Source organism: Triplophysa rosa, unplaced genomic scaffold (assembly GCF_024868665.1).
Source record: "Triplophysa rosa unplaced genomic scaffold, Trosa_1v2 scaffold368_ERROPOS126171, whole genome shotgun sequence".
Classification (NCBI taxonomy): domain Eukaryota; kingdom Metazoa; phylum Chordata; class Actinopteri; order Cypriniformes; family Nemacheilidae; genus Triplophysa; species Triplophysa rosa.
Window position 1 is genome coordinate 23,718 of NW_026634371.1, and position 11,539 is coordinate 35,256.

The following is an 11,539-nucleotide window of genomic DNA, read 5'->3' on the forward strand; positions in this document are numbered from 1 at the left end:
ATACGATCGCGCGAATCTCTCCGCTCGCACGCCGATTTCCTTTGCTCGTGCACAAAACTGGTTGCGCGCTTTCAATTATACGCTGCTCTCTTATGAATTTTCTCTCCTCTCGCTCAGTGAGTGTGTGCACACTCAAATTGCGTGCCGTGCGTCCACGAATCCTTTGGTACTCTTGCTCTCGAGAGGTCCTCCTTTGTGTTCCAGGCATTATAGGCTGTCAAAAGTAGTCAACCAATCAGGGATAGGCTTCCACGGCGGGCCAATGAAAACGCGACCTCTTACATGGCATCTTATTGGTTGAAAGTGACTCGACGTATTCAACGAAGCAAGATGGATCCACCACGTTCTCAGGTAACAATATAAATATATTTGATGCAACATTATTAATCAAATGTGTATTAGAAATGAACGGGGCATTAGGATGCTTTGTAGGCTACATATAAACGTCAGTTTAACTACCATGTTATTCAGACAAAACAGGCCAACACCCTCAAGTTCATGTGGTCCTCATGCATGTCGTACACTAAACATAGTATTGTCAAAATAGTACTAAATTGATTACCGAACAATTTAGATTGGTGTCTTAAGTTAGCTTTATTCTAAAATAATATTTACTACAAGTAACGGTACATATCAAAACAATAATAGCACTGGAGCATTTGGAAATATCATATAATATTCTATACCTATTTGGTTATGCATTTAATGCGTTTGCAGACAGACACTGTAAGTGTTCTGCATTCAGTGTTCCAGAAGTTCAGGGCATAAAACTGGACTTCTATGCAATATACCAAACGCTCCCTTACCGTTCATTTCTAATATACATTTGATTAATAATGTTGCATCAAATATATTAAAATTGTTACCTGAGAACGTGGTGGATCCAGAGGCGTATTAAGACCTCATGGTGCCCCTGGGCAACAGCCCCAGAGGTGCCCCCCATCCACCCACCTACCCACACGCAAGAATCCACTCATTAAAATATTTATATATTAAAAGATTTTATAAGAATGAAACTCAGTAATTTACAATATACTATTTTACAAGAATTACACATTAACATGACACTTTTGTAGAAAAGAACACAAAAATCAACTCTTTTCATCAAGTATTTTTAACAATTAGGGCTACTGTAGTTAAGAGGTCGCATTTTCATTGGCCCACCGTGGAAGCCTATCCCTGATTGGTTGACTACTTTTGACAGCCTATAATGCCTGGAACACACAGGAGGACCTCTCGGGAGCAAGAGTACCAAAGGATTCGTGGACGCACGGCACCCATTTTGTCTATTTAAACTCCATAGTGTTCGATTGTTTGTGGCGCTGCACGCACAGACAGATCTGCAGATTTAAATAGGCATGGTCACTGTTAGAAGAAGGGTTGTGGAGCATGGGAGAAAGAGAGGAAACTGTCATCTGTTAGTCTCCTCACCAAATACCAGCATATATACAACATAATATGTTAAATGTCATTTTCTCCTCAAAATAATATTATATTATATTAGTAATATATTATATATTAAATTAATCATAATTTTGTATAACACTATCGAGTTGTTTTGGCTCAACGAAGTGCTCAGCAATGCAAAGAAAGATCTGTCATATCGCTTATATTACTTAAAAAAAACACCCATATTTGCCGGCCAAAAATCCTCCTTTTCCCACACAGTGTTATACGACTGGAAACTACTCTGCCGTCCCAAAAGGTCACCGGCGCCATCTTGTGCAACTAGCCGCGCTGTCAAAACACAATAAATATGGTTAGTGACACTGAAGTTAGCAGTGTCAACAGTAGGCAGAGCTCTGATGAGGTGGAGGACTACTGGTCAGAAAATATTTGAAATGTGTTTTTATAGAAAATAAAGGTGTGTTAAAGACTATATAGGATTGTTAAATGCATTACAGTGTTAAACACTAAAGAACAGCAAAGTCTGGAAAAGCATGAGCATCAGTTATGCGAGGAAAAAGTAACGCAAAAGTACTTTGAGTTACTTTCCACAAAAAGTACCCAAGTACCGTATTTAGTTACTTTTTTATAGAGTAACTCAATATTGTAACTAGTTACTTTTAAAAGTAACTTTCCCCAACACTGGCTGTAAACATGTTTTTTTGTGCTATAAAGTTCGCCAATTTAACATGGAGCTCAATGAGATTCTGCTCTGTTTTGGAGCCATCTTCTAGCGGCCAGTCGATGAATTGCAGTTTTAGTCACTTCCGTGTTGGTTTCACGAGAGAGACTGGAAGATTGCCCCTTGGTCTGTCCCAAAATGCACTCCCATGTACCCTTGTGGACTCGTGCCTAGTGCCCCTGCACTTCCTGACCACACCAAGTATGGACTCGGAGGAGATCCACGAGACCAGAGTGCGCCATTTGGGACAGGGCATATTGGAACAGGGCCATAGAGTACCATCTAATGGTGTTGGCCTGTTGGGTGATGTTCCGGGACTTTTATTTTGGAAAGACACAGTACCGCTGACACAGTTGAGACAAAATCTCACGTGTGTGCTGTCATTTGTTCTAAATAATACTGATGATCCTACAATAATAATCCGAATCTCATAATAAATAGTATATTATCTCTAGTACACAAACTTACATAAGCTCCGAAAATAAACCCACAACCTAAACGTGTTGTTGTGTAAGCTAAGCTTGACCTCAGCGAGTGAGCTAACAGACCACAGCAGATGAAGTGCAAGTTGAGGTTTTAGATTTGCTTTCGCGCTCATTCAAATTATTTGAATGAAGATGATGAGTGTCCGGACAGCTTTTGTTGGATCTTTACGTTATATCGGTTTCAGAGCGAGTGTTTATAGTTCACGCAGGCTGTTGTGCACTCTTCAGGGAGAAGAAAGCTCCAGCAAAACAGTACGGGTAAGAACCCACTTTCTCGTAGATCCGCCTACTCACTTAACTGTCTTTAGCATGTTATGTTTAACTTTTGTAGGTACTGTACGATGGAGAATGCCCAATATGCGTGAAAGAAATCAGCTTTCTTCAGTTTCTTAAGAGAAACAGAACAGATAAAGTAGACTTTGTGGACATCTCATTGACAGAATACGATGAGAGCAGATTTGAAGGAGTCGGTTATGAGACGGCAATGGTGGAAATGACGGTGATTGACTAGAATAACAAGGCGAGTGACCTTTTTATTGTGCAGTTATATTAAAAGTAACATTGACAGTAACTGCACGAAAACTTTCCATTTAAATCTATTGAAACTTTTTACAATATCGGATAAAATTGGTAATATGCTGTTCTTCTGGTGGCAGATCCACCGTGGTGTGCCAGCTTTCGCAGTGATGTACAGTGCAGTGGGCCTGGGTTGGCTCGGCAGACTGATCTCTTTCCCCATCATCAGACCTTTAATGGACCGAGCCTACGGAGTATTTGCAAGAAATAGACTCAAGTGGACTGGCAGAGAAAACTGCACCACATGACGCTGTGTTAAAAAAGAGCATTAAGACTCAGGGCATTGCTAGTGACATTTTTTTTGTTTACCTTTAATTGTTTTGTATTTGATATTTAAAGGACTTTTAATCTGAATTTCTGTCACATTAACTCTTTTTATCAGAACTTGGAAAAAGTTTGACCATTGGGATTTTTTGGGGCAGTTTTCTTTTTATAAATAATGTTAACATGCTTCAATAACATTTAAAGAATGATGCATGACATATTTCACATGGGTGAAGATGAGTAATAAAACATATGTTTTAAAGTCAAAATCTCCTTCAGACGTACCACAGAGTACTGGGCCCAGGTAACTAATGTATTATAAACAATGTCCCTATATTTAAATTGTGACTGTTGACACTTATAAGACCTCTGAAGGTACATTTTCTAAATTTAGATTCCTCCTGACTGGTCATAGACTGCAGTAGGACAGATTGTGCTTTAATGAGGAATGGCCATGAGTTGTCCAACTAAACTGACCAATAGGATTTAACTAGAGAAGGGCGGTATTATATTTCTAACCACAACAGTAACACATGTACAGTAAACACCACTGGAAGTAATGCACAAGACGCGCACTATATGTGTTTTGAAAGAAAAGTGAGCAGTCATTCATCTTTTTTTTTTTTAAGTCAAGTTCATGAGAAGGTAAGACACATTTTTTGTTTTGTTTATTCTCTCACGCTCCAAGAACTTTTAAGTCACCTTAAAGGTTAAGTGTTCATTGTTGCAGTGGTTAACCGTGTGTTTCTTTTAAAGATATGCTTTTTTATGCAAGCATTATTATTATTAAGTTATATTTTTTTACACATTGAACATATTACAAAAGTGAAGACCCTTGGGTTTATTGGTTAGTGTTTCACTATGCCTGGCAACTTAAAGAGAGGACCTGTTTCCATGTCACTAAGCGAATGGAAATGGACATGTTTTGTAACTGTCTTGCATGCATGTGACACAAAAAAAAGCTTCCTGTCAATCCTGTTAGATCACAACAAAGACGAAGTGAAGCAAAGAGCTGACACTCCTCTGTCACGTGACTTGTCAGACTTCTATAAATATGGACTGGGGTATTCATAAACCAGCTATTTTTCCGGTGTGCCGTTGACCCTTTCAGGTCATATTTTCAGTGGCGAGCATGATCTCTTTATGTGCTTATTAAAAGGATTTATTGCAGTGTATTTAATCTGCAAGTTAAGAAATAAATGCTTAATTAAAGTGAGTCAAATATAACGATAGTGACATTGAATGTCATCTCAATTTCAATGTGATGTTATATGGTTGACCAGGAGGGGGCGTAGAAACACAAACCATGAGTAGTCTTGAGAAAGTCCTATGGTTTTGTTTCCTTTTTACTATATTAAACATGAGATACTGAATTCTAATAACTTCACTGTTAAACATTCTTAGTGAAAGACTGACAAAAGGTTAATTTACTCATAAATGTGGAAAATAAATAATTTGTTTCTTTTTTATATAGATATTCCATGATTGATTCTGCCAAAGCCCATTCAGGCCTTGTCCAGATCATCTTGTTTAGTGGCTTTAATTTCTGAAAAGCCATCTGTTCATCAGGTATGGGATGGTACCCCAATAAAACCCTGCTCGCTCACCTGTGGTCAAGGCGGCTTCGGTTGTTGTGCAAGGTGAGATATCTACTCATAAACATTAGACATTTGCCTCACCTTGACAGAAGTCCATTTTTCACGAGACCTCGATCTTTCCTGAGCATCGACTCATCACCTCAATCCTCAAAGAGAAACCTTTTAAAATCTTATAGATCTAAGAACTTCAGCATTATCCCCTCTGGAAGAGTCTGCAAAAATATAAAATGTGAGAATAAAGTGGAGCTTCAGATGTTTCGATTTTACTCGACCTCCAGTAGAGACACGTTCAAAGCAGAGGCTCCTATTGGAGTTCTCCAGAACAACAGGATGTCTCTTCGGCTGCACTTAATGCGGTTGAGATTAGGACAATCTTTTATTCGTCTGTCCGGGCACATTAACTTGTACTTCAAACAAAAAGAGGTTTCTGTTCTAGATAACAGCCAGGAAGTGTTTGTGAGTGAAGAACCCTTCACATGAACACAGATACGAGCTCTCAAAGGGAGGAGTTTAGGAGTGAACACATCTTTCCTAGGGTCACCTGTCCATGACCAAAAAGCATCCTTAAATCTGTCTGCTGGACCACCTTTGACCTCAAGCTTTGCCAGACCCCAGCTTTTCCATATTAGCGCCTTAGCTACCAGATTTGGGGAGGGTTACAGCTATGTGGCCAATCACATTAATTCCGTATGCTCTCGAAATCCAACAAAACAAATGCATGTGGAGCTGTCATCAGACGATGTGTTCAGAAGAACTAAAAACCTAAAGAGAAAAATTATAGGTAATAAAAAAGCTCCTTGTCAGAAAAATGAGCAAACAAAACAAAACATAAGCATCCCAACAACAACATCGGCAGCAGGGGTTCATAATAACAATGAATCTAGTTCCTGGGAGGAAGGATGTCTTCACTTTGCCGGTCACATCAACAGATATTTTAGGGCAAAAGTAGCAGATACTGTTGAGGAGTCGCCACGTAGTCGAATTCAAGCTTCACAAACAGAAGCTCAGATGCTGAAATCTTCAGTGTTTTTGGACAGACCTCTTCTAGAAAGAGCCCAGGACTCAACGTCACCACCTCAGCCCAAATCCCCAGGCTTGTTTCACATGAGCAGCCTCACAACACGCTTCGGGGAAAATTACACATACATGGCCAACCACATCAACCGGTACTTCAAAGGATCTGCAGCAGCAGAGGAGGAAGAGTTGGACCGAGGTTTACCCGAACGCACAGGGACTCTGGAGAAACCTGTGTCCTTTTTTGAGAGTCTATTGAAACCGTCAACTATACCAAGTCTTGTGGGCAGTTGTCTGGGAATGGGCTCCAACAGCATTAGTGACCAGACTACAACTGATACCAAGATCCAAGAGACCATGCTGTATAAAAGAGTAAGTTCTGTGTTTTTTTATGAGTTTTATGTTATCATTTGACTCAAAATGAAAGTTTGTACCATTTCTACACTTTCAATAGCAGTAAATGATTGATTAGCAGTAAACTGTTTTCAAGGCTTTAGGTAGAAGGAAAGCAGAAGACATGACTAAAGTCCTTCTAAATAGCCTCCAGGATGCTATTGTGCCCTCATCCATCACTTCCTGTGTGGAGGAACTGAATGCTCATCTCATTAAGTACCCAGCATGCAAAGCTGTAGTCTGGCAGGTACAAAACACTCACACCCCTTCGCCAGATGTGCAGCTCTACTGCATACATTCAATTTTATATGTTACTTTGATGAAATATACTGTAGGAAAAAGCAGCACTGCAACTTCTTAGGAGGCGGCGGATTTTTTGGATGAATAAGCAACTTCAAGAAGCCATTAAAGAAACTCTGGCTCTGATTGGCTATGTAGATCCAGTCAAAGGTTGTGGGATCAGGGTGCTGTCCATTGATGGAGGCGGCACCAAGTATGAATCCACAAAAATCACTCATGTTTATTTAACAATCTGACAGGAATGTGTTTAAGCTAACATTGATTTGACTTACATCTGTTTTCTACATTACAGAGGTTTAGTTCCACTTCAGGTGTTAAAACAACTGGAGGCTCAAACAGGGAAACAAGTTCATCAGCTTTTTGACTATATTTGTGGAGTCAGCACAGGTAGCACTGCTAAACTGCATTTTTTTTCTGTTTATATTTAAATACTGGATAGCCATTAAGTCCCTAATGTATCTATTTATTATATACAGCCATTTCAAACGTATTTTTAGTTTTTCCGAATGTTTAGGATGATCATTTTTGTTTGTGAACTACAAACAATATTTCTCCCAAATTTCTAATTAAAAATATTTTGTTCTATTTGCAATTATTATTATTAAGAAATTAAACAGTAATATTTGCACATGTATGTTACATGATGTTATAACCTCAATTTTTATTACAGTTTTCATGTGTCTTGTCTTTCACGTTGCTGTTGAATGACTTAACGTCACTCCTGAGGTTTGATTTAGTTAAAATTCCACTGGACTGGAATGACCAAAATTTGGAATGGGCTCTTAATTTTTTCTGTGGCTGTATATCATGCATTTCCCATCTTTGTGTTTGTTGCCCAGGAGCTGTTCTGGCGTTCATGTTGGGTCTGGTTCGCATCTCTTTGGATGACTGTGAAGAGATGTATCATCGTTTTGGGTCAGATGTTTTTAGACAAAATCCACTCGTTGGTACTATGAAAATGGGCTGGACGCACTCTTACTACAACACAGAAACATGGGAGATGATCTTGAGGTTGGATTTAGACTCTGGAAGTAGAAAAACCCTAGATTATAAACTGCATTACTGAATTTAACTTTTCCTACATGTTCATTATAGGGAGAAAATGGGAGAGGAGATTTTGATTAAAACAGCCAGAGATGGACTGAGCCCAAAGGTAAAACGGTTATTTCTTTGGAATGGAAACATATATTTTCTAGAGGTTCTGACTTCAGTTCTCTTCTTGATCAGGTCTCTGCTGTAAGTGCAGTAGTGAACTGGGGGAAAAGTCCAAAAGCATTTATCTTCCGAAACTATAACCATGCACCAGGGATATTGAGTCGCTATGCTGGAGGATCAGGGTACCGGCTGTGGCAGGCTGTCCGGGCTTCATCTGCTGCTCCAGGCTATTTCCAAGAGTTCTCTCTTCATGGAGACATACACCAGGTCAGAATAATAAATGAATGCAACTCAAATGAACCCATTCAAATTCCATCACTCAGACTACTAGTGGTTTCATAGGTTGTATGGCGCTCATTTTCATCTTCCCTCTTCAGGATGGTGGTCTTATCGTCAATAACCCCTGTGCTCTGGCTGTCCATGAAAGCCGACTGCTGTGGCCCAATCAGCCCTTCCAGTGTGTGCTGTCATTAGGAACCGGTCGCTATGACAACACCAGAAGAGGGCCTGCAACATCCACAAGTCTGAGGGCCAAAATCAGCAACCTGATTTGCAGTGCCACTGATACTGAAGGTAAGTAAGGTATCCTGACTGGAAAGCTATAAGTAATTCAGTAAACTTTAAATTGATAAACTTTTTTCTATGAAAGAAATGTATACAGGTTTGGAACCTTTTGATAGAAAACAATGACAGGAATTTCATTTAAGGTGAATTTTCTCTTTTAATCATTGATTGTGTATATTGAAATGTTGACATTGTTCATATTTCAGGTGTACACACTCTTTTGGATGACCTCTTATCACCAAACGTGTATTTCCGCTTTAACCCAATGCTGAGTTTGGACGTGACACTGGATGAAAGCAGACCCGGAGTCCTTCAGCAGATGAGGGAGGACACACAGCTTTATTTGGACCGGAACCAACCCAAACTGGAGCGCTTATGCAAAGTGCTGATGACGGAGCGTACAGCCATCTGGAAAACCCGGGACTGGATCAGTGAGAAAGTGTGGGAGCTGCAGCATCGCTGGGCCTGAGAGTTAAAAGAAATCAAGTACATTGCATGGTCAAAGCACTTACAGGAAAATAAATGATCAATTATTAAATTCTTATTGGACACAAAAACTTTGTTGTATTTTGTAAAAACTTTAAATTGTATTAAATGTTCTGTTGTTTGTATTTAGTTTTCACGTTTGTGTAGTGTTAAAAAACAGGAACTGCTTTATGACCAGTCTTGTTTAAATTTTGCAAAATGGTCTACTCTATACAGATGACAGATGACAAAATCAAACCATTCTGCATGGGAAGTATAAGATATTATCTCAATACAAAGTATTGGTGCTTTTTTGTAAAATCATGCTTGGGAAATATTATTATTATTCATTGTGAATGCTGTATGAGCACTTTCACCTGTAAGTAGTAAATCAGTAAATTGTAAACGCTGATCTGCATGTTAATAATTACAGACTGATGTATTTATTTAGTACTGTTTTTAATTAGAGGTTTATGAAGAGAAATAAAATTAAACAGTTGGTAATCATGTTGAATGGAGTGTTGTTTTACTGTGATGAAGTGCAGAAGCTATGCAGTCAGCACTCATGTGACCAGTGGCGACCGGGACATCAGTAACCAGAGCGCAGTTTTTTTCTTGGACAACTGTGCGAAATTCTTTTTTAAATTTCATTGATTATTTTAGATTTAAAACAACCTGCACACATTTAAACAAACTGCTGGACTTTTTTGGGACAGTCTGAAATGGCTTGGGCATCGAGACCATGCAATAATGATGCATTTATAATTTGGAATTAATTTAAAATCTGCACAGGAGTTTTCCATCTGCACTTTCCACTGAGGTTATAATGGGTAAGAAATTAATATTTTTTATATTGTTTAAATATAAATGTTGTTTTGTATTTGTAAAGAAATATTACATTTACCATACGCTTTTATTCAAACGACTTACATTGCATTATCCTATACATTTGTTTCTAAGTATGTGCAATCCCCTGGGATCGAACCCACAACTTTGGCATTGTTATCACCATGCTGTTACCACTGAGCTACAGGAAAGCTTATGTATGTGTTTAGCAGTGACGTTCTTACAAAATCATCATTAAAATCCACAAAAAATATGCACTTATGCACTGTTTAGTATATTTTTTTGTGTTTTTAATAGATCTGTATGGATCGTAAGGAAGATTGTTATTTCACCATGACTCATGTGTAAAAACAGTAATGAGGTCATTGTCAGTTAAACAATGTGTGTGTGTACCATTATAATGTCATCTCACTTGTGATTCAGCTGCTTTGTGTGAACATTTTGTGAGGACAATGTCACTACAGACACATATCAATATTAACATGGCTTACCACTCATTTATAGTCGTTTTATGGATTATTTAAGTGATTGATTTTGGCATTCAACATAAGTGCCTGGTCAACCAAATAACTGTAAGTGTGATGACAAAACAATGTTTCGAAAAAATAATTTATCAATACAAACAGTCAAAAAAAGAAAATACATTTTAAAGAGAAACAAGCACCAAACATAACATTGCGTCTGAAAGCAAGGTTCAATTTTTTTAAACAAAATCCAAATCCTTGAGTTATAATTTGTTAAACTGATCTGAGCAAAATTCTGAATCTAAATCCACCATAAACATCTGCTGCAATGAATACAAGCAAGCTGTAGAGCCACTTCACGGTTGAACTGACTGTGTCAATGTGGACAAAGGTTTATATTGTCTCTTTCTGGAGGAAGAGCTTTATTCAGACTCGTGCCCTGATCTGTAGTTTGGTGCATGGCACTGCAGTGCTGATGATGTCATATGCACTGCTGAGGATACTGAAGGAATAGGGAACATGAGTAGAATTAGATCATATGCCTCTGTTGACTTATTAAGATGACTTAAGCAGTTTTTTGTTCTCTCATGACAGGCGATGTCTATTTAGCTAATGGTGTACAGTTTACGTACGACTTGTACAGTGAGATGTTCTTTATGTGTCCCTGGATGCTTGAGTGCTATTGTGGGATGGGAATGTGTTTCTGTGTTTGAGATCCTTTTTCCACCCACAGCTCCTAATTCAAGCTCTGCCCTCTGGGAGGTTGTGACATAGACTTCATTCATTACCTGTTCTGTTTCTCATCTGGACCATGATAACTCATGGCAATTCAAAGCATTTACCAAATGAAGTAAAAAGCAAGTTTCGCAAAAGATTTAATCATTTCTTTTTTCATTTTATGAAATGTTCAGATCACCAAAAAAACATTTAAATATTTTTTTCTGGTGAAGTCACAAGTCGCATGACCGCATTATAATTTTCTCAGAGAAACAAACATTTCATTCATTTCAGTTAGCTTAGTTTTTCAGGCCTGAACAATGAGGCCCACGCATTGATGTCATAAACAAAAGAATGCAAAATGTATTTGAGCTCAGTATGGGCTATTTATGGCATAAAGATGTTTGTTAATGTAAATATGGCATAATATAAAAACGATTAAAACAAAAACCTAATAACAAAATGACTGTTGTATCTGTTTATCATCACTTTACAATGTTTACTTAAAAAATAAAGCATTTGTCACACGACAGCTAGTCCTCTATCAAGTTGCATTCTGTTTAAAAAATG

At 38.3% G+C, this 11,539-nt stretch overlaps 1 protein-coding gene across 1 annotated transcript; it reads left to right on the plus strand.

Annotated features, from left to right (window-relative positions):
- The first annotated feature begins 3,959 nt into the window (after nt 1-3,959).
- LOC130550599 (calcium-independent phospholipase A2-gamma-like) lies at nt 3,960-9,999 on the plus strand. Its single transcript, XM_057328096.1, has 11 exons — nt 3,960-4,098; nt 4,928-6,437; nt 6,556-6,705; nt 6,794-6,951; nt 7,051-7,145; nt 7,598-7,769; nt 7,854-7,911; nt 7,986-8,180; nt 8,291-8,486; nt 8,684-9,772; nt 9,903-9,999. The coding sequence occupies exons 2-10, from the start codon at nt 5,766-5,768 to the stop codon at nt 8,944-8,946; spliced, it is 1,959 nt and encodes a 652-aa protein (XP_057184079.1). The 5' UTR covers nt 3,960-4,098; nt 4,928-5,765; the 3' UTR covers nt 8,947-9,772; nt 9,903-9,999.
- Nucleotides 10,000-11,539: the final 1,540 nt, after the last annotated feature.

What these genes read in the sequence shown, in the direction of transcription:
- LOC130550599 (XM_057328096.1), top strand. Translation starts at nt 5,766, where the DNA reads ATGCATGTGGAGCTGTCATCAGACGATGTGTTCAGAAGAACTAAAAAC. An exon ending in AGACCATGCTGTATAAAAGA is followed by an intron (nt 6,438 to 6,555) that starts GTAAGTTCTGTG and finishes ACTGTTTTCAAG; the next exon opens with GCTTTAGGTAGAAGGAAAGC. An exon ending in GCAAAGCTGTAGTCTGGCAG is followed by an intron (nt 6,706 to 6,793) that starts GTACAAAACACT and finishes AATATACTGTAG; the next exon opens with GAAAAAGCAGCACTGCAACT.